This window comes from Daphnia carinata, chromosome 5, assembly GCF_022539665.2.
Source record: "Daphnia carinata strain CSIRO-1 chromosome 5, CSIRO_AGI_Dcar_HiC_V3, whole genome shotgun sequence".
In the NCBI taxonomy this organism is placed as follows: Eukaryota; Metazoa; Arthropoda; class Branchiopoda; order Diplostraca; family Daphniidae; genus Daphnia; species Daphnia carinata.
This window is the reverse complement of record NC_081335.1, coordinates 1,659,759-1,682,269: the sequence shown is the minus strand read 5'-3', so window position 1 is coordinate 1,682,269 and position 22,511 is coordinate 1,659,759. Positions and strand designations below refer to the sequence as shown.

The following is a 22,511-nucleotide window of genomic DNA, read 5'->3' as shown; positions in this document are numbered from 1 at the left end:
GAGGTTTTCCTTCTAGAAGATCCAATTCAAGCACGTGACAAAATCGGGTGTTCGTTCTTTTTTTTTTTTTTTGCTGTTGTAGCTCAAGCAAAAAAAAAAAAATAAATAAATAAATAATGGAACACAGTCCGTTTGGTCGCGTAGAACGCTGACACACAGACAAAAATCAGATTGAAAAACAATGTCTCCATATCTTTGGGTATCAAGAGTTTTTTTGAGAGGGGGGAAAAAGCGATAGCAGAGTACAAGAAACAAGAGCAACACTCGTACATATATAGCTTCCTTAAGCAGATAGATATACATGGAAAGAACAGAGTGAACAAACCATTGAGGTTTTCCTACACCAACTACAAAGTACGACGATATCGCACAACTTCTCTATTCCTTGCGGTTTTTTTGGCTGCGACCGTCTACGACATAGACGTCAAACGAAACGGCTCATCTCCCTCCTCCCTTCTACTCCCCCCCCCCCCTTCTATCTTTTTCTTATGGAAAGAGAATCCACCCTGACGCATAGCTTTCTCTTCTTTCCTCGTACTGTATTTATATACATAGGCGTCGCGGCATTGTTTACAACCCAGGGATTTTTTTTTCTTTCTTTCTGTTTCTCCAGTTGCTTCATGCCCTCCCTACGTAGCGAGACCATACGAGCAGAAGCTTCTTTATACGATGCCCGTCCCTTCTATGTTCGTTCTTTGTATTCCAATACCACCCCCTCCCACCACAAACCATCAAACGTTCAGAAAAAGAAAAAGGAAAAAAAAAACCTCAAGCCACCCAATGTAATGCTCCAGTTAAATCGTATATAACGCAAAGCGAGTTGACTTGTCGGATGAGAGTTCGTGAAACAAATGAGGAATGGAGAGACAGGCCATTCATTCTATCCCTCCCTTCCCCGCTAGTCTCGTGCACTTATCAAGGAGAATGTAAATAAATTAAAATACGCGAAATGAGAAGAAGAAGAAAAAAAAAATACAAAACGTTTTCTTTTTTCAAAAGAAAACAACCAGCACCACCCCAAAAAAAACGGAATAGTGCCAGTGATCGAGCGGAACGAGATTCATCACCGGCCGAGCTACTTCAAACCATCGGAGAAATGACAACACATAAATAAATGGCGGAATAATGGCAGATGCAAAATAAAGCCGTCACCAAAAAAAAAAAAAAAAAAAAAAAAGAAAAAGAAAAAGATGATTAACCTTCGTCATCCGTCCGTTCGTGTGGCCAATTCATCATTTATCAGAACGTGTGTTTAAAAAACGGTGCGGTTTGGAAAAAGAAGAAAAAAAAAAGATCAGCGTCATGCCGCCACCAGTCTGTCACGACCGTGAAGCCGCACGCGTGTGCCCTCCTTTCATCCGACGCATTCAAAAACGGTTTTTCCATACATCTAAGTCAGCAAAGAGACTGTTAGTCCCCTCCCGTTTTTCGCCCTTTTCCTTCCATTTCTTTGGTGCCTTTCGCCGTGATTTCCGCACTGCCACAAGAGCTAACGGAAGAGCTTGTTGGCATTCACGTGAATGAATGCAAGAGTCTTTTATTTCCTTTTCTTCCTTACGAAAAAAAAAAAAAAAAAAAAAAAAGCCATACCAGTTGCCTCTGATCAGATCGACCGTGAAAGTAAAAAATACAAAGAGCATCGGTGGTCATTCGTGGGCTAGTCGAACGGCCACAAAAGTCGAACAAAGATGCGGGGATATCGGTACAACAACCGCAACGTCAACACCAACTACGACATATAGTTTTAAATGGACTTACCGATGATTGTGTTGGTCCCCAGATGTGAAGAGCCAGGCAGTTGTGACGCGTCGACATCGTCCTCCCTCTGAAACAAAAAAGAGAAACGATTTAGTTCAAATGAAATTGCACAAATCCAAAAAGAAGAGTAACATTTAAAAGAAAAGATCTAGATTTCACTTGTTTCATTACTGTTATTTATCATAGACTTTCTAAAGGTGAGGAAAACGGAAGCCGAGTCATTTTCGCAAATTTCAGGCTGGATTAAGATTTTCTTGTTGAATTTCTCATTTTTTCCTCTCTCCATTCTGCGAAATGCTGCACGTTTACAGTCATTTTTTTTTTGGTTTCATGCAATTGCGCCTTCCCTCTGCGTTTGACCCATTTCGACGATATCATTCTGTCTCACCGAAATGTGAACGCGCATCAAAAGAATAAGGAGATATCAAACGCAAAAACAAAAACAAAAAAAAAAAAAAAGAAAAACGAACAGGACTGAGAAACCAAAATAAAAAATTACCGGGCGGTGAACACAGCAACAACCAAAGAAAAATAAAGAGATGAAAAAAAGAGAGAGAAAGAGAAGAGCTACGCGGCGCCCCCATGTTTGGTTGGTGATTTCTGTTAAGGTGCGCGCTCGAGGCGGTCCCTCTGACAGATGAGTGATGCATTGCTCGCCTGACGTGCTCGGCTTGGCCCCTCTACGTGAAAAGCAACTCTGCGTGATTTTCTTTCCCCCCTCTCTTCTCCCTTTTTCCTACTGCCGCTACTATGGCTCTCTTCTTTTTTTTTTTCCTTTATTTTTTTTTTTGCTTCTTCCTTTTACACATAAATACATGCTTTAACCTACTCTAGTTGCGTCCCGCGTCGATCCCCGCAAACCGAAACAACGATAATGCAGCCTGGAACATGTCTACACTAACACACACACACATCAAGCCGAATGAAGGGGAATTGAAAGCCGTTTCAACAGTTTCGAGGCGTCCACGTAAAAGGCCTACATTACACACAACATCAACTGCTCGTATGGATTATTTCTTCGTTTTTAGCCCCCTGGTCTGTTTTGTCCATCTTCAGGGTCTTTCTCACGGCATTCGAGATACCGTGCAAGTCCATGTTTCAACTGATCAACATGCAAACCCCCCGGCATTTATTGACTGGTTAGATTCTTAAAAGAGTGGCCTCTTCAACAGTGTTGCCCTTCCAATAAGAAAAGGGGTTTGTGGCATCTCAAGTATCACGCAGCTGATGATTTTATTAGGATTATCGCTCGACTTTACGTTGAAACGGGAAATCAAACAAGTCACTTTGGCTAAATGCCGTAAAGGGACGAAAGAAAAGAGAATGACCTGCATATTCACGTCCTGCCTTTTCTTTCCGTGTCGTATCAAGACTAGTAGCCCGAACCGCCACTTCTTATTTACTGCTGTAAAAATGTTGAAAAATGGAAGCGACGTGCGTTTGTGTTTCTACCATGTTCCCCATGTCGTACAAGAATGTTTCAGATCATGACAAATAAAATGACAACAGTGTCCCTATGCAAGCGGTGGCATACTAGCGTCGTACTACCCTCCATCCAGCACTAGCTTAACATCTAACTGATTTTTACCTCTTCGTGAATGAAAAATGGGGAGGGGGGGAAGTTACAAGAACATGTTGCGTGTTACTCTTGTAACATACTTTAGTGAAAGATTGTTGTGCCCCAAAACTCCCGAAGAAGAAGAAAAAAAAGTTTTGGCTTTTTTTTTCTTCCCCTTTTGATTTTTTGCGCTGAAAAGATGTTTCTTCCTAAATACGCAAGCAAAAATAAAAATAAATGCACCGGCATATTTTCGGGGTGTTTAAAAGCCGACCCTAGTGCCAACAGCTTTTCATTTTTTTTTTTTCCACAAAAGGTTGGGGAATCCCAAAAATAATGAAAACGCAAAACGAATAGACATACAAGCACGGTGCCAAAAAAAAAAAAAAAAAAAAAAAAAAATAAGAAGAAGAGGATTTCAACAAGAACGAAACAAAAACAAGAAAAAGAGTGAAAAGCAGCGGGAGCCGGACTCGAGTTTAAAAAATAAAAAGTAAGCGGTATTATAAGCCGGAAAAATAAAAGAATGATTCAGAGTATTACATAGACAGCGACCTTCGTTATTTATTCCACGTTTCGTTTTATTTCATTCTTTATTTATTTATTTTGTTTAGGGGGGGGGGGGGGGGCCTTAGAAAAATATATACCTTCTATGGTATTTAACCAACTCAAAGATGATGGATGAACGAAAACGGGGAAGATTCGCCTTTTCTTTTTCTTTGTCTCTTGTTATTATTATTATGCTTTCATTTGAATTCTAGATTCTTATTTGGTTCTCGTCTCTCTTTCATTCGAGTTCGTCTTTTATATTCGGACTGCAGAGAGCATCGAACCAGTCCATCTCTGTGGACAATAGCCCGACATCAACTCATCTCAGCAGCCGCGGTCAAAGCGGACCGACTCTTCTATTTCCAGCACTGTGAAAACATCATTCTTTCTTTTCATTCTCGAATTGGTGGATGATCTCTGTATTATTCACAGCTTTAAAAAAAAAAAAAAAAAAAAAAAAAAAAAAAAAAAAAGGGAGATATTTCTATCATTCTCCAAATTCTGTTAAACGGTGCCGCTTTGCCGTGAAAAATACAAAAAAGGGCGCGCGGGCTATTCAAAAAAAAAAAAAAAAAAAAAAAAGGGAGGATTCAGCAGCCCTCGAAATGTCAACGTGCCTACGATCTTCATCAAGAGAAGCGCGATCCTATTTGAAGCCGTGAGAAATCAACTAGTGCGACGAACGACGTCGATGATTGAACTATTTTTTTTTTTTCTCCTCGTTCAAAAAGATTAAAAGAAAAAAAATCCCCTCGTTTCGTTGTAAGCCTCCTCGCCACCTATTTATATATTATTCACGGTTTCATATCATAAAGGCACACACATTCAAAGCGATCCATCATCAATCATCCATTCGATATCATGGCTTGCCTTTTCATCCACAAATCTACTACTTATAATCAAACCGTTCTCGTACAACTCCAATCCTTACAACTGTACACAAGCAGACTATGTTGTTGCACCAGACCGATCGGTTCCAGCTGGGCTTCGAAAGGAAAGAGTCCGTGAAACGTGGCCTCATCGACTGTAATTATCCAGCCGTCTGACTGCTTTTTTTTTTTTTTTTTTCTTCTTTCTTCTTCTTCTTCTTCTTCTTCTTCTTCCTCCTTCTTCTGACAATAATAATAATAAGCTATGCTGCGCAGTCATTGTACCGAGAGTCTCAAGTCCAAGCCGGATCGTACATTTGTAAACCTAGATTCTCGAATTCGGACCACTCTTGTAAGTTTGCGGTCATGGTCCTTACCTCGTAGGCAAACGCGGCCTACCTGCTCGAGCCTACATTGTTTCTTATAGCCCCTAAAGCGCCTATTAACGACAGTCAGAGAGGGTAATGGGTACGAATTATTTCAGCTGCCAATTCAAACTAGTCAGATTCAGTTTTCTTTTTCTTTAAAAGAGCGCTCCAAGCTAGAATCGTTTCGAATTCGTTGCGCGCAAACCTGAGAACCATTCAGTCAACGGCGTAGCAATTTTCTTGACGGACAAAAAGGAAGGAGGCGGCTCGCAACCTTCGACGTCGGTACAGCCCAATTGTTATTATTTTTTTTTTGTCCCTCTTCCGCCCGATGTATTCCAAACGCTTTGGTTGGTATGCAACAAAATCTGCCCCCAGGCACCAACTCCTAATCGTTGCCTCATTTTAGCTTGACTTGTCGTCGAGTGCCACTCGTCAGTTCAGTCGTGTAGTCGCCAGTTACAAAGGTGTGTACAACAACCGTGTTCCCGCTTCCCTCTTTTTTTTTTTTTTCGTTTCTCTCGCTCGCTTCCACCCATCTACGGTCTCAAACTTTGAGGGCGGGATGATCTTTCCTCTTTGGCTGCCAAACAGTCCCATACGATTGCCACTAGACTGCCGAGGCTGAGGTTTCACTCTTGACAGCCGAGCTGCCATTGGCCGGTCGGGACAGGAGCACGTGACAGAACCCACCTACCCCCTCTGTCTTTTTCTCTCACACATTCGTGGCAGCATAACTGAGAACAACCTTTTTTTTTTTTTCTTTTCATTTTCCTAGCTACATGTTATAGCGCATAACGAGGAGGAACGGGAACCTCGAAGAACGGTTGAACATGAAACGAAATATTATTTCTCCTTTTTTCTGACATTTTTTTTTCACATAAAAAAAAAAAAGGAAAAGGCGGGGTAGAGGATGGCAAAGTGCCGAGGTACCACAAACACGGGCCAGAGTTGCACCGGTGCAGTGTGCTGTGCGTCCTTCTACTGTTGAGAAAAACAAAAAAGAAGTTTCGGCGGAGTGTCGACACCGACCGAAACAAGCGCGGACTCGAAAATTAAACAATCCCCTTTGGACTTGCAATCCCGAAGGAACGATCCTCTTCAACTACTCAAAAAAAAAAAAAAAAAAAAAAGCTTTTGACAAGAAATTGTTACCACAGCTTTTTAAAATCTCGTTGCACTAAGGCCATAATTCGTGTGGCGACAAAAAGAGAAATTCTTTCGTTTTAAATCAAATCAATTCAAAAATTTGTAATGTAGAATTCAACTCGCATATCTGAGTGCGCACGCCTCTCTACTCCACCCCCCTAAACCTAGTGTTCCAACACACACACACACACACACACACACGAAAAAAAAAAGGTGCAGGGGGGCTGATTTTAATGAAGGAGGGTGCACGACCGTCTGACGTCCGGATCTACTCCCATACAAAATAGAACACAGAAGGTGTCCGTGATTTAGTGGGTGCACATCTCCCCTTCTTTGCACCACCCTACAAAGTTGCTAGGATAGTGTGAAATAAAATAGAAAAAAGACACGAAAACAAAGTCTGTTGTGCCTCTGTCATTTCCATCCATTCTTTTTAAGAACTACAACAAAAGAGTGATTGTGTGCGTACGTGTGTGTATGTGTGTGTGGTAACAGTGGTGTGGAGCTGCAAAAATCGGGGACAGTAGCCCCCAGTACTCCGTCCGATCCGGCTGTACGAGTGTGCGCTTGGTGTTGGGTGTGCGAGGTGCCAAGAGCGGCGGCGCAGGCACAACCGAAAGAGAAAAGACATTTTGTACGAAACAAAAACGCGAAAAGAATAAAGACGACAGAGAGGCTTGCCAAAGTTGGATCGAGCGGCATTGTCATCAAAACATTGACGGCAACCGGAACGATCGGATCCATCATTCCGTACACAGTGACGTTAAAAAGAAAAGAAAAATTATACATTTTTTTTTTCTTGATAACTCGACAAAACAAAGGACGAAACGAAAAATGCCAGTGTGTGCGTGGGAATGGTGAAGTGTGTAGCAGTGTGTGGTATTGAGCCAAATTTTTCTTTGAAAACATAGACATCGTGTTTGAAATTCCGTTCGTACGACGAGAACAGTAGCCGCCGCACATCATTGGATTAAATAGGGGGAGAAAAAAAAAAAAAGAATCTACTTCATCATCTTTATGCTTCGTGACTAGGTGCAAACGAATCTCGAATTGAAGCGCCATTCCGATCAAACAGGTATGAGATAATGAGATAACTACTCTCAAACAACAACGAAAACATCACATACTTACACACACCACAAGTACACACGCATACATGCAGCAGCTAAAAGAATTTTTAAAAAAATAATAATAATGAAAAAAAAAAGGGCATTAACATCTAATTGGTTCCTCTCTGCTAACCAAGTATAGACCGTTCGGGTGTTGTGTGTAACAGGCAAAGAGCTAAATGCTGTTTTATGAAGATAGAGAAAAAAAAAAGATGAAATCTAAACACAAAAAAAAAAAAAAAAAAAAAAAAAAATTCAAACCCGGTAGCCTGATGATGTACTCTAATGTAATTACGAGCTTCTTGCCTTCTTCTTGTATTCCCTCTCCAACCCCCCTTCCGCCACCCGTCCGTCTTTGGTGGATGGTACGAGGTAAAATTATCCCAGCCAATAGAAACTCGAGTAGCGCACAACACACATCGTGTAATTACACAGCCTGACCTTTTCCTTCTTCTGTCTCTCCCGACTCTACTTGTGCGTCTGTGTTATTTTCGACCATCTCCCCCCCCCCCCACTTCTCAACCGCTCATTCTTGAAATCATTTTCTTGTTCTGAAATTATTGTTTTGTATTCTTTCTTCTTTTTTTCTTCTCTCCTTTCCTCTACTGAACAGTAGTCATTAAATGCATGGGCTTAACCAAAAGACGACCGAGCAACACCGTCCATCAAAATAATACATATAGATAAGACATAATCGGAGAGAAGAAAAAAAAAAAAAAAATAACCAAAGAAGCCTTACAAGCTGTTGTTGTTGCCCCGACTGTTTCATTCTTTTAATCAGCCCTCAGAGATTCGGTGAGAGACTTGTCGAAGGTGGGCTATTAAATAGTCGGGGCAAAAGTGGTCGTGGGGGTCTTAGTACCTCGTTACGTCGCAAGAGATGGGAACCCACAAGATTTACAGAAAAAATGATCCGTTTCGTTCTTTTTACGTTTCACAGCAGGTGTTAGCTAGCCACTTGTTCATCTCCATAATATGGAGAGGTTGCTACTAGCCCCGGCGGTAGTTCAATCGACGACGGAGAACAACACCGGCTTCGTACAACAACAACAACAACAACAACAACAGCATTCGTCAGGTAGCAGCAGCGCAAGCGGTAGCAGTCTGGTGGAGTACCTCACGAGTGGACGTTCGTCGCTGGACTCGAACGGAGTCGTGCGCGACGGCATGATGATCGGTGGTAGCCTTGCGACCGCGCAATCCGTCGCCGGAATGGCCGGCACCAACGGGGAAGAGGACGACGACAACGACGTCCTGCTCGGAGTCGGTGCTCATCACGCGCCTTCTTATTACGATCAGAATTTAGTGGTGGCCTCAGCTTCGGCCGTCCTTCTGCACCATCAGCAACCACAGCCGGCCGTCAGTGACCTCGTAAACTCCATGCAACATCACGACTGTGACAACGACGAAGACGATGACGACGCAGAGGGGAACATCGACAACGGTGGCGACTTCGCTTGGATGAAGGACAAGAAAGTGGTCCGCAAAAACAATCAATGTAAGTGCAAATAAGACACGTGATGTCGCACCATTTTAATTAGTGCAAATGTTGACTGGTGGTATGCTCACACGATGTTTTCAGGCGGTGACTAATGAGCATTTTTCATTTCGTCCTTGCGGTGCCAATTGAATTCGCATTCGGTAAAAGAAAAAACAAAACAAAGAGGGTTGGGAATAGTTCAACGTTGGCGATGACGGGTGGGCCGATCCATCATCGAGCTAGTAAGTCAAGAGACCGCCAACCCACACCGCCACTCGAGAACAAAGCTAATAGTGAAGCGGCTGCTCTTTTTGTTTTAATTTTTCCCTTCCGCTTGCCTCGCAAAATGAAAGGTAAAAAAAAAAAAAAAAAAAAAAAAAAAAAAAAAAACTAAAACCATAACAACAAAAAACAAATAAAGAAAAGGGTAGTCAAATATTAGACCAATGTCAGAGAGGGGATTGCGACGATATTTCCCAGTTGGAAATTCCGCAAATGTTCTACCCTCCCAAAGAAATCTGCAAAGAGAGTGACCGCATAAAAAGGGACCGCTCTTTTTCCGACAACGGAAATCAGCTGGTCTTCCACTCGACAATCGAAACATGCCGGATGAGGTAAAACAAGCAGCGACCCCGGAAGATCAACAAAACAAAACAAAACAAAAAAAACTCGGAAGTTTACCATTTAAAAAAAAAAAAGAAAAATTTAGTTCATCGATTCCAACGAAAATCCGTTCGAAATTTTATCCGTGCAAAAAATTCAGTTCGACATGCTTTTCAAGTGGACAAATTTCCTGCTGATATCAGGAATCCCCAACCAACCCCCCACCCACCCCGAAACAAGAGCAGAAAAGCTATGCTAATTGAGTATTAGACAGCATTACGTCAGACGATTAGCTTTTCAAATGAGGCAATATACGCGCAAACAAAACAAAAAGATGCGTACACATGTATGCATGTTTTTGTTGTTTTTTTTGTTTTGTTTTTTTTCCCAAATTCACGTTGTCTTCTTAAGATAGCGTTCGGGTTGTCGCCTAACAAAGTGCAATCCTGACAATGAGAGGCCATTCTTGGTTGCACGAGACGGAAGGGGGGTGGTGGGATTTGATGCGCTAGACTAGACACCAAAGCCTACGTTTTCGTAACATATGTGATTATTCTCTTCTATCTCTCTCCTTCTGTCTCACATGAAATCGAAGCGGCCAATGTAAAAAGACGAGGGCCATGGATCGGCGAGATTAAGTCGCTTTTCCTATTTCCTTCTCATTCCCGCCAATGTCGTCCCGTTACGGCGCGAGGAAACGCTGTCTACACTGTATGCATACTATTGATGTGGAACAACGCGCTGGGGGAAAAAGGAAAAATAAAAATACACAAATAAATAAGGCAGAAATAAAAGACGAACATCCAGCCATCCATGTGAGGGGGGTGCGAATAGGAAAAGTAGACCATGTAAAAGCGGATCAGATAAAGCGATGTGTGACATACATGTCGATACATTCCGTTAGTACTACGCAGTCGAGCGCAACCCCAGCAAAATGGCTAACGTTTGAATTCCGTACAGAAAAAAACAAAAAAAAACAAAAATCTGTTTGAAGTCGGCATCCAAATTGCTTGACATTTTAATCCCGCATTTTAAATGCTTATACGAGCCTGATTTCATCCTTCTTCCAAAGCAAACGTCTGTTACCGTTATACATCACGAGGTGGGTGTTTTGTTTTGTTTTTTCCGTGGAAAAGCAAAATCAATCGATATCGGCAAAAGCTGTTCGGATCCTTCCCCAGAAAAATGAAGAGCAGAACAAGTGATAAAGAACAAAAAAAAATAAAAAATAAATAAATTACTAGCCCATACGCACACAACCAAAAATAGCTCGATTGCATTCACGGTTGGCATGAGCTCGTATCCTTTCGTCATTGGCATTGCCAACTCTTTTTGCTATTCGCTATTTATACGACGTCATATAACGGAAACGATGTAGAAGAAGCGCAAGAAAACCGCATCACACACAAAATATACGTAAGATCTACTTACACCAAAAAAAAAAAACCTCAAGAGCAATAAGAAGGGAAAACAAAAATCAAGACCCTTTTCATAAATATCGAGCTAAAAAATAAAATCGAAAACAAAACAAGCGATAAAGAAAAGAGAGAAAAAAAAAAAAAACTTACCCGATGTTATCGTTGGCGTTCTTGTTTTTTATCGCCACTCCCGCCGCCCGGAAATTTCCGCCTTGTTTGGAGATGGTACACACGATGTCAAGAATCGCCCTCCTGTCAACGAGATAAAAGAGATAACCGGTTAAGACACTATTCAAAAAAAAAAAGCCAAAATGTTCATGTAAAATGTATGCAATGTGCCAATGGCGTAATTCAGCTGGCCTTGACTCTTACAATGTTTTTTTTTCCCATGGACCGCTTGATATCTTAATACTCTTTTTTTTTCCTTATGGTATCAGACTTTCTCCATCCGGGAATGTAAAAAAAAAAAAAAAAAAATAATAATAATAAAATACCCCGTAATAATAGTCATATCATAACAACAAGCTAAGCAGAAAGAAGAAACAAAAAACACATCCAACAAGTTCGACAATTGCATGGGCAGGCATCTGCTGGCGGGCACAACAACAGCCCGGCCCAACCAACAGCAGAGCAGCGACAGTTTGGTGTGTTGTCCGTCGGACACGCACACACACAAATTGATGCCATAGTCTTAAATAAATCTTTCGAGAAGATTCTCTAAAGTCAAGTAAAAGTCAAACAATTTCGTTTTCTAGTCCGGGGGGGGGGGGGGGGGGGGAGAGAGATATCCTGATGACCATCATTATCGTGAGACAGGGAGGGAGATGGAAGTACTAGATGCATTATAAGTAAGCGGACAAAAATTCCGCATGAAGTCGCTTCCATTGGCTTGGCAGTGAATCACCAGGTGCACACACGCGAAAGCCAACAACAAGCCAACAAAGTTGGCCAGTTGCAGCAACAGTGGCGACGTCACCACTGTCGCCGCGTTAGGCTCGGCTGAGTTCGAACACAACGATACAAGTGGCTGCAACGTTGCGTTCCACATTCGAAAACGTCGACATATGCTGGAACGCTGAACACTCTCCTTAACTAGCGTACAATGAGAAAGAACAATATGCACAAAGAGGAGGCGATTTCATGTGGCATTTTTTATGTTTTTTTTTTTTTTTTGTTTTGTTTTTTCCTGTTTCATTTTTCGCTGCCGACTCGTCCCTTGATCGGTCGATTGCATGTCGAATAACTGCACCACACCGAGCGCAGAAAGAAACTCATGCAACCCCTTCTCGTCCCTTTTTTTTTTCTCTTCTTCAACCGAAACCAAAAGAAAAAACGCAAAGAGGAATCATGAACAGATAGATACGAGCAGAGGGCTTGTTTGTGTGTGTGTGTGTGTGTGTGTGTGTGTGTGTGACTGTGCAGCGTAATCAATGGGAGAATAATCATCCGTCCGGCTCTCGCATTTTTCTTTTTCCAAGGCGTACCGTGTACGGTAAACCCATGATTGTACCGAGACCGACACCAATGTTACGTGTAACCTTAGTCCACCCGTTGATTGTCACAACGGATTTCTGTGTCACAGCCCATCCACACCCAACGATGTCATTTGTCGTTTGCATTGTGAAAAAAAAAAATGATAATAATAATGATAATCATGGCGTCATGTTTCTTTTTCTCAGATTGCTGACAGGTCGTAGGTGAAATGTCACGACTTATTATTTCATTCTGTTTTTTTTTTTTTCCCGTTTTTTTTTTTTAGGCACGCAGTTGTATTGCATACTATTGCGACAAGTGGTTTTCTTTGTGGGATAGATAAGACCTATTAAACAATATATTTTTAATAAATGGGAAATCGAGCGAAACAAACGAATCAAATGCGGAAACGACGACCGTGTTAAGATTGTTGGTCACGTTAAAACGTCAAGTCACGGAAAGATGCTTACCGTCCATGAAAGAAAAAAAAAACGAATAGAAAAACGTGCCAAAGGCTATGCTTATTCAGTAGCGAAAATTCGTTCAAAAGGAAATGAAATAAGACATTTAAATCATTTTCTTTACGCTTTCTCAAGTTTTTGATTCGGTTGGTCTTTAAAGAAAATGTATATATATACATACAATCTCTTTTTCAATGACAATTGTTCCCTAGTTACGGCAAAATGGGGGAAAAGAAAGACAATAAAAAGAAAAAGAATGCCTCGAAATCCTTGGCATATCTTCAAAAACAGAAAAGACAAAAGGGAAGCCATTCAAACAAATTTAGAGGCAATTTTTTTCTTTTCACTTCTGCATTTGTTTGAATGGAAATAGAGATGTAAAAACATCTGGAGTTTGCCTCTTTTTTATTTCTATTCTTCCCCTTCATCCCGACTTTTTTCGGGAGACAAACAAACGCAAGACAACCGAGACACAGTTCAGGCCGGCTTTTTGAAAATTGAAAGCGCGCGCTGCGGCAAACCAGAAACCTCCAACTGTGTGTTGTGTATTCATATTCTACTTTTTGTTTTCTTCATTGATACGAAAACGCGAGCGGTCTTTCCGAACCGACCACTTGCCACAATCTTTCAACAACGTAAAAAAAAACAAAAAAAAAAACAAAAAAACACTACTAGCATATCGAATATTCACGGCGTGACTAGACATGACGAAGCAAGGTCCCTTGGCCCCTATTTCTCAATCTGTTGTCCTTCTATACCCACACAAACATTTAAGCAAAGATGAGGAAAGAGCAAAAGCAAAACCGGTAGGCTAGTCTACTATGAAGAGAAACCGGCGGGAGGGCGAGACTCAATTCAATCGATTGAGACGTCAGCGTTGAAAAGGATAAGACCAAAATATGCGTTAAAATCGTCCCTGGTTGCCTCGTCTGAAACGTTTAACGAATTAACCCAACCGAAGAACTGGGGAAAAAAAAATAATTTCTTTAAATTCGCCAGATGTACATAAATAAAATATAATTAAATAGATAAAAGATCGATAAGCAGAGAAAAAAAAGTATTCATTTTGTTTGTTGTTCTTTACATTTAAAACAAAAAACAGTGAACGAAGGCCTGCCGCGGCGACTCCGAACGGCATACACCAACACACAACTGTTGGAGCTCGAAAAAGAATTTCACTTCAACAAATATTTATGCCGACCCCGTCGGATCGAGATCGCCGCCTCGCTGGATCTGACCGAACGTCAAGTTAAAGTCTGGTTTCAAAACAGACGAATGAAACACAAAAGACAAGCGCTGGCCAAGAAAGACGACGACGGATCAGGTGGCGGGAGCGGAGGACTCGGCATTTTGGACAAGGTGTCAGGTAAAGAGAAAAAGAGCAAAAAACGCGATTCGATGCTGGCCTGCCTCAACACCAGCGACAACAGCAACGCAATGATGGGCGGAATGAGGGCCACAAGCTCGTCTCCAATCACAACCACGCCCGATTCGTTTGCCAGCAGCGGCAGCAGTCCAGCAGAGGCCGACCGACGCAAAGAAAAATTGAGTTGTCAACAAGCAAACAACAACAAGCTGGGCAACATCCGCCACGTCGATTCGTCTTCGCAACACAGTGACGAATCTGCTGTCGGTTCGTCCTCCCTCTCCGTTCCGCATCACCAGCAATGCTTCAGCAATTATTGCAAACCGGCGCTGGACGGCCAGCAGCAGCAGCAGAGTCCGTCTATAAGCACGACCATCTCGCCCAGCAGTCGCAGTTCCAGCGGAAGCCAACACAATTCACCTCATCCGCCCATCAAAGTAAAAAACGCCGCAACCGACTCATCAGCTCCTCCTGCCAGGAACAATGGCGCCCAGGTAGTGGTGGTCGCCCAATCGTGCTGGCCAGCCGTTCAAAGCAATCCGACGCCTAACAGTTCGCATTTCAACGTGGAGGCGACACCTTTCTCGAACGACATCAAGCCTACCAATTTCAACAGCCTAACGACCCCATATCCAGTGCAACAACAATATCGGCCGGCCAACAACAGGCCGCAAAGTACATACGGTAATTTCAACAACAATTATTCCGCAGGACACGAACTTCAGACACAGCAACATCCGTACAACAACCAACAGCAGCCGCAGCCAGATCATTCAACATCGTCCTACGCTAACAGCCACTACGATTTCAAACCACCTGTCAATCATAGTTACACGACAAGTTATTCGTCTCCAGAATTGAATCCTTCAACACGAGCGCAGCCTATACAGAATTCGTGCATGTCCCCGAGAATGGGCTTGGTTCCTCAACAGCAATCCATCAAAAGCCAAACGGGCCTTGTCAAAACGGCCAGTAATTTCCACAACGGCGTTGGCATTGGCTGTCAACAAATGGACCAATTCAACCACTTTAATGGGACGGGGCAACAACAACCATCTTTAATGAACAGCAACAGTACGGGCACTTATTATCCGGCAAAAACGCTCAACACGATTGGGGCAACAAAAACGCTAGAAGCCAACAGTTCGTACAACAATTTCAGCAATTATTCCATGCCGATGGACGCGCACAAAATCCATCCGCTCGGCGATCAGCAACAGGCCAATGTCAATAAGTGCGTTACTTATCCGGCCGATCCGGCTGCCTGTCCCACGTCGTATTTCTCGCCAGGGGGTGGGCCAGTATCGTCCAATGGCTGGAACAACAATTACGGCGGTCACGCTAATCAAACGGTGCCCGTCATTCACAAATTCACGGGTAATTTAGCTACGAGCAAGAAAGCTGCCGAAGACGATCGAGTCCAGCATCACCACAACGGCGCTCCCATGACAACTAACTCTTCTTACATGTACCACCACAGCCAGCAACAACATTCAGGGACCAAAAGTCTCATTCCCGGTGAGGTTAGCATGAGCCAATCCGTTGGAATCCATCAGCCAATTCACTCGAATCAACCTGTAGCGACTAACAATTCAAGCAGTGGCCTAAACGGAAATCTTCCCCATTACAACAACACGTACGTTAGTAATCCTCACGGTGGCGAAGCGACGCATACAACGGGAGGGCAACAGATCTGCGACTCGTCCGACTTTAACTTTTTATCAAATTTGACAGGCGACATTAGCGAATATTACGAACTCACGTGAAATTTTTTTTTTTTTTTTTACCACAAATTTTGCATTGCCCTCTTTCCCACGCAATAATTCAATCTCAATCACCCCAGTTAAACATCTGTAAATAGTTTACTATTATGTGTTCAATCGATTCTTTTTTTTTTTTTTGCAACAAAAATTGATGCTACATCACTAACACGCCTCATTTAAAACTAACACGAAATATGTTAACACAAATGAACATACGCTAAAATTCCAAAATCGTTCCAGGACTAAATAACCTGTGATTGTTCTGTTTTCGTTTGTTATTATTGTTTGTCCGTCTATTCACGAAAATACATTCGATTCTTTTCGCCATTTAATCAATGTACTTTTACCCCATTTTTTTTTAACGTCGAAAAAAAATGCATATTAAAAAAAAATTCGAGAGGTCAACAATTGTCAAGTTGAACAACAAAAAAATCAGAAATTTAAGCAGAATTTCGCACTAGTGTCGGCAACACTAAACGAGGTAAGTGCCTACCGTTTTTCAATTATTCTTACCCACCCATCAAATGCAGCAATAATAATTTTTTTTTTAAAAGAATGAACAGCCGTCGAGGAGCAAACAAAAACACAAAAATGTCTACATCCTCTTCATGGAGGCGTGTTTGTGTTTGTTCCTCTTCCTGTTGTTGAGCTCTTCATACAATAGGCACAGCCAATCGAAGTGACCGAAGCGCGGCAATCAGTAAGACTAAGAAGAACACGAGACTGATTTGATTGATAATATTTGTTCAGACCCCTTCGTCAGATTGGGACTTGAAATCTACGATTAAGAGGCATAATTATACATCGAATTAGTGTTCCATTTTGTTGCTTTTTTTTTTTCTAGAAAGACATCAACGAGATTTCAAATGGATATTGGGGAATCGAGCCATTGACGACGAGGTAATGAGGTCGGTGAGAATCAGATGAAAAAGAGAAAAAAGTGAGGTCGTCTCCGACCATTGAGACGGCCCACCCAAGTCGTGATGGATGAGCAAAAAAACCTTCAACGCTCCATATTTGTAGAAGAAAACAAATTTAAATCAGATCCCGCGTGATCAGCAAAGACCACCATCACCGCTGTCATCGCAACCCTGTTTGTTCTGGAGGGTTCTTTGTACCATTTCTATTTTTATTTATTCATTTATTATTTTTGTTTTTGCGTAAACCAAATGCCCCAATTCCCTTTGTAGATCAAAGTTCATTTTTACTCCGTAAACTTCGGTTTGAGTTGCAACCGCGATTTTTGTTTTACGTCCTCGTCCGTCCCTCCCCTCCTCCCCCCCTCCTCCCCCCCCCCCAATCAATTCTACAGTCTTTGACCATTTTGAACATTTTTACGCCATTCAAGAAAATCAAGATGAACAGAAATATCTGTATAAAATATAAATGACAACCCAATCAACAAATCCTTGAACGACACAGATCCGCGTGAGAGAAAAATGAAACACTCGGGCAAAACGCAGCATATCGTGAAAAACGTGAACGTAACATCGAAAACGAACATTCAAGTAGGAAAGCTAACCGTTAGATGGCAGTACGCTGCCGGTTCTTTGGTCTGTTTCCTGTTCTAGTCCACCATCCAACAACAACAACTCTACACCCTTACACACAATCGCACAGCAACTGACATCTGGGCCAGCATATTTTGATAGATTGAAGTATGAGCCTTCGACTCGTCGATCAAGAGACAGTGGGTACAGCTCAAACGCCACGACTCAATTAAACAGCTGGAGCAAGTTCCAAAGAGAGAAAAAGAAAAAACAAAAAAGATAAGGCAAAAAGGGAAATATCTATCGCATTCGATCCTATCCGATAGGATCAAAACACCACTACGGCCACTGCCTTTAAACAAGTCTTGCTCCAGCGCGCCCATGATTGAAATTTCCATCTCTAAATCAAACACGAAAGAAAGAAAAACGAAAAAAAAAAAAAAAAAAAAAAAACAGAAAGAAAGGAAACAGGTTAAAATGTTGGAGCATTTCTTCATTTAAAAAATGTGGAATAAAAAGAAGATGAAATCGACAACGATAGAAAAGGACGAGACGGGTCTTCATTTGATCCATAAATGAAATACGCCGCGTGGAGCTATTTAAAAATGCATAGAACATTCAGCCATTCAAATTAACTTTTTTTTTTTCTTTTCCTTTCTCGTCTTCTTCTTTCATTCTCCCCCCCCCCATGCATTCAATTCGGGAAAATGTGATTGCTCAGAAGAAAGAGCTAAAAAAAAAAAAAATATATACATTTAATTTTTTTTTTTTTCCATTTCTTTCTCTTTTTTTTGTTCGATTTTTATTGTGATCTTTTCTTCCTTTTTTTCCAGAGGGGCCTGCACTTTTTTTTTTTCTTTTACCACAGGCATCACATGTACTCGCGAGAGAGCGTTCTCTATATATTGATTGGTTCTCTCTCTAGGCTTTCTGTCGTTCCCTCAGTGCCTCTCGGCTTCAATCTCGTTCTTCGTCTTCCTTCGCCCTTTGATAGTTCCGCTCTTTGCTCGGCTTCCCATCGATGGCGCCCAAGTCGCCGAGAAATTGCGTCCCCCTCACTCAGCTTCTGAAAATAGTACACAGTTTGCCTATTCTATTTAGCCGTGACAGTCTTTTAAACTACATCGTCTTCACCCCGTTCACATCGTAAATGATCGTTTTAGGGTGCCCCACAGAATCGGCCCCGCCCGACATCCTCGGTGACTTCCATTTCGACAATCGAAGGCCCCTCTACCCCCTCGCAATCGCCTTAATGAAATCGCATTTAACAAAGGCAATAAAACCCCGTGAAATACAACCATAGGCCTACGTCAGGACTATGTGGATTCGATAACTGTTGTTTCGAGACGGGCATATTAAGCTTCGATTCATCAACATTCAATTCCCATCGAGATTTAATAATCTCGCAGAAGAAAGAAAAAAAAGAAGCGGACATTTTCAACAAGTGCACATTCAAGCGTCTTTATCACTCAACGTTCAGATAAGAGGAGACATTAGGCCTACAGAAAAATGGCTGCAGCGCTATACTTGGAGAAAAAAAATAGACAAAAACATTGGTGACATAAAAGCGGACGGGATGCTGGGAGGGATACGATCCAAATATAAATCAATATATATATACAATATCCCTCGAGTCTAAATGTAACTATATTTATAAATAAAAATAATAATAAGAAAAATAATAACAAGGAGAGAAAAAAAGAGAGCTATAAACCGAATAGACAAAAAAAAAAAAAAAAAAAAAAAAAAAAAAAGAGAGAACAGAGAGAGAGCGGAAAGTATGAGAGAAAAAAATAAAAGAAGAGAGGGGGGCGCCGTTTGCTGCTGCTCGAGTCCAGTGACGGGCCCCGATGATGGATGAGCCGAGACGCGGAGCAACGGCTGCATTGCTCTGGCATCACACACACACACACACACACACACACACACACACACACACATCCCCCACTTTTGCTTCTGCCCCCCCCCCCTCTACTTCCATTTCTCTACACACCAGACACACTTTTCGCTATGTGCACACAATAAAACGTTTTCACGAGGTAATATATAAAATATCAAACCAATAACTGCAGTGCCTCTAATCGACAAGCAAAGCAAAGCAAAACAAAAAAATTCTTCTTATAGAGTGTAGGATGCTCTTCCCCCGCACTTATCTTTATAAAAAAAAAAAAAAAAAAAAAAAAAAAAAAAAAAAAAAACGAAAACAAAATTCCCATACCCAGATCTTGCACTAGGACCAATAAGAGTAAAGGAAGAAGGACACATTTTTTCCGACTCGGTGGAGGCCTAACCGAAGTAACCTAACAGCTATATCGACGGACTATATCAGTGGCACGATAAGTGTTTGGAGGAGAGCCCGGAGTCGTTCAACCGGACAAGAGACGTACACACATTCTATTATCTACCACATTTCTTCTATCAGTCTTCCATCTGTATACACACATATATACATTTATATATAAATGTACAGCAGTATATATATATATATATATATAGCAGGCATGTATCAACATGGTTGGTGGTGATAGCGACCGAGAAAAAGAATAAGACAAGCATCGCATGTCTTTATTCTTCTCTTTCCTTGTGTGTCTTCTCCTTGTCACGGTTCCTGTTCAAAAGCAAAAGATATCCTACACCTCTTCCATCGTTTCACTTCTTCTGTCTCCTACAAAATGATTGGCTAGACCCCAAGAAGCTCCAAGCAGCAAAAATCGGACTGAAAAAAACGATAAAAACAAAACGAAGAGGAACCAATGGAGGGTGGAGAGAGAGCAACACAGTCCTCCTTCTAGACTCTTATTACAACAAGTTGAAAAACACAACCGGACACAATTCTTTGTCTGTCTTTGATTATCCGTTGTGTGGCCTCTCTTCCTACGGGTTACAAACTAAGGGGTTCTGGTTCTCTTTCCAAAAAAAAAAAAAAAGACGAAGAAGAAAAAGAAAAAAAACAAAAAACAACCAACGTGAAGATTCTCCCCTTTCACAGACATTGTATGCGGTGGATGCAGCATCTGTCCACCATCGGTTGCTTCTCGTCTTCAAAACAGAAGGCGTACCCGACAATACAAGAAAAAGATGTTCAAATTCAAGAGAAAAAAACAAAACAAAACGATCGCGTAAAAGATGAATAACGCCACGAGTTGCATAGCAAACGCGTCCGTCCATTTTCAAACGATTAGCTTTTCCCGCCAAGTGTGCAAGACCTCTGAGAGGCACAGGATGAAATGAAGAGAGACTATCTATTGTCTTAAAAAAAAAACAATAAATATTGAAATGGAAAATGGAAAATGGAAAAATCTAATGCACAAAAACTACAACCGTCCATATCAATAATGCATTGAATTTTTGTTTTACTTATTCCAAGCCAAAAAAAAAAAAAACAAAAAAAAAAAACATCAACTTTCTTCATCAGAATGGAATCAAAATCAATTTGATACGGGCAGTGTTTTCAAAAAATAACAATAATAACCCCCTCATACAATTTTATAGATGGAAAGGCACAAAAATGGGGTGACGGCATTTGGACTAAAAAAAAAAAAAAAAAAGATACCAGCACATAGCCTTCCTAGCCCTGCTTCTCTCTTTTCTCTTTCGTGCACGAGCGATTTGTAATTACTTTCCATCTACGTAAACAATCTCGATTCACGCACTCTGCGTTATGCAAAACAGCGGCTGTTGTCTAAGTGAAACAAAAAATTGGGTCGCTTGTCGTCACGTCTCGAAAAACGAAGAAATATACGAAACCTTTGATCGTTCAAAATGTAAAGAAAAAAAAACGAACGGTATAAAAATTGCGATAAAAAAAAAAATAACTAAAAAGAATTGAAAAATTCAAATGAAAAAAAGACGCGGCCATTTTGATTTTGTCTCGGGAGGAATTTCAAAAAATAAATAAATAAATAAGGAACGGCCGCGGTATTTGACCAGCAGCACAATAGCAGCAGGAGGGGAAAACAACATACAAGAATAATAATAATAATAAACAAAAGAAAAAAATATATATATATAAAGCTAGATGTTTTTTTCTGTGTGTTGTCTAGCGTACAGATTTTAGGGGCCTGTACATGCGCAGCGCATCCAATTATATAGTAGAACGTACAGACGAAGGGGAACCACTCCTCGCTTGCACAGACCCTGAATCGCCATTGGACACTGGCGGGCGGCCGTGCAACAAAAGAACGAAGCAGCAGACAACAAAAAAAAAGGATAAATTTCCCCAAAAAAAAAAAAAAGCCAACAGAATTTTTCTGTTTTTCACCAAAAGAAAAAAACGTAAAGGATATTATAATAATAATAACGTCGCGGCAATTTGACTCGCCGTGCCTAATTATACGTACGAATAGGCGAGGCAAAGGCAAGAGCAACGAAACCCTTGATCAAGAACGGGGTGTACTAAACAACACACAGGAGGGAAGGAGGAGCAGAGAGCACAACATAAAAAAAAAATTTTTTTTCGACAAAAAATGGTACAAGTCCCTTGCTGGCATGAAAAGAAAAGGTAAAAAAAAAAAAAAAAAAAAAAAAGAAAAAAAAAGCTCGAGGGTTTTCCTACACTCGTCGGACGATGCGCAGAGGTTTTTTTTTTTTTTTCGCTTTCGTATTCTACACGTACACACCCCAAGTTTTTTTTTTTTTTTTTTTTTTTTAAACAGTAACTACATACAGGGACGACGGTTTGTTGTTTTTTTTTTTTTTTTTCTGAGGGTACTGAACAGAACATAGCCAAACGTGGTCGTGTGTATGTGCTCTCTCGAAACGCTGGCGGAACGGGGTGTCGATCCATCAAAATTATCTGTCAATGAAGATTAGCATCCGGCTTCATCGCGCCGGCCATAGTTCTCTCTCTCTCTCTCACAAGTCTGATGTGTGCGCATACACACACATACGTACAGTACGTGCACGGCCAAAAACACAACACATGCAGACAGTAAAAATAAAGGCAGCAGCGCGCAACGAGGCCACGGGGCTATCTTTATGCCGACCGACTAAAACCGTCTGCAACGAGAGCGGATCGCGCTCCGTCCGCTGTGTTTCTCCCATTACGCGTTCATATCAACCGTCCTGTGCGGACAAAACATTGGCAAAATTCCAAAA

The 22,511-nt window shown here is 41.4% G+C and overlaps 1 protein-coding gene across 1 annotated transcript; it reads left to right on the top strand.

Annotated features, from left to right (window-relative positions):
* The first annotated feature begins 8,109 nt into the window (after window positions 1-8,109).
* Window positions 8,110-16,256, top strand: LOC130696156 (homeotic protein proboscipedia-like). Its single transcript, XM_057519234.2, has 2 exons — window positions 8,110-8,858; window positions 13,898-16,256. The coding sequence occupies exons 1-2, from the start codon at window positions 8,336-8,338 to the stop codon at window positions 15,925-15,927; spliced, it is 2,553 nt and encodes an 850-aa protein (XP_057375217.1). The 5' UTR covers window positions 8,110-8,335; the 3' UTR covers window positions 15,928-16,256.
* Window positions 16,257-22,511: the final 6,255 nt, after the last annotated feature.

Bases quoted from the DNA above. Each gene is read 5' to 3' on its own strand.
- LOC130696156 (XM_057519234.2), top strand. From the start codon at position 8,336: ATGGAGAGGTTGCTACTAGCCCCGGCGGTAGTTCAATCGACGACGGAG. The intron at 8,859-13,897 runs GTAAGTGCAAAT...AACAAAAAACAG, and splicing joins GGTCCGCAAAAACAATCAAT to TGAACGAAGGCCTGCCGCGG.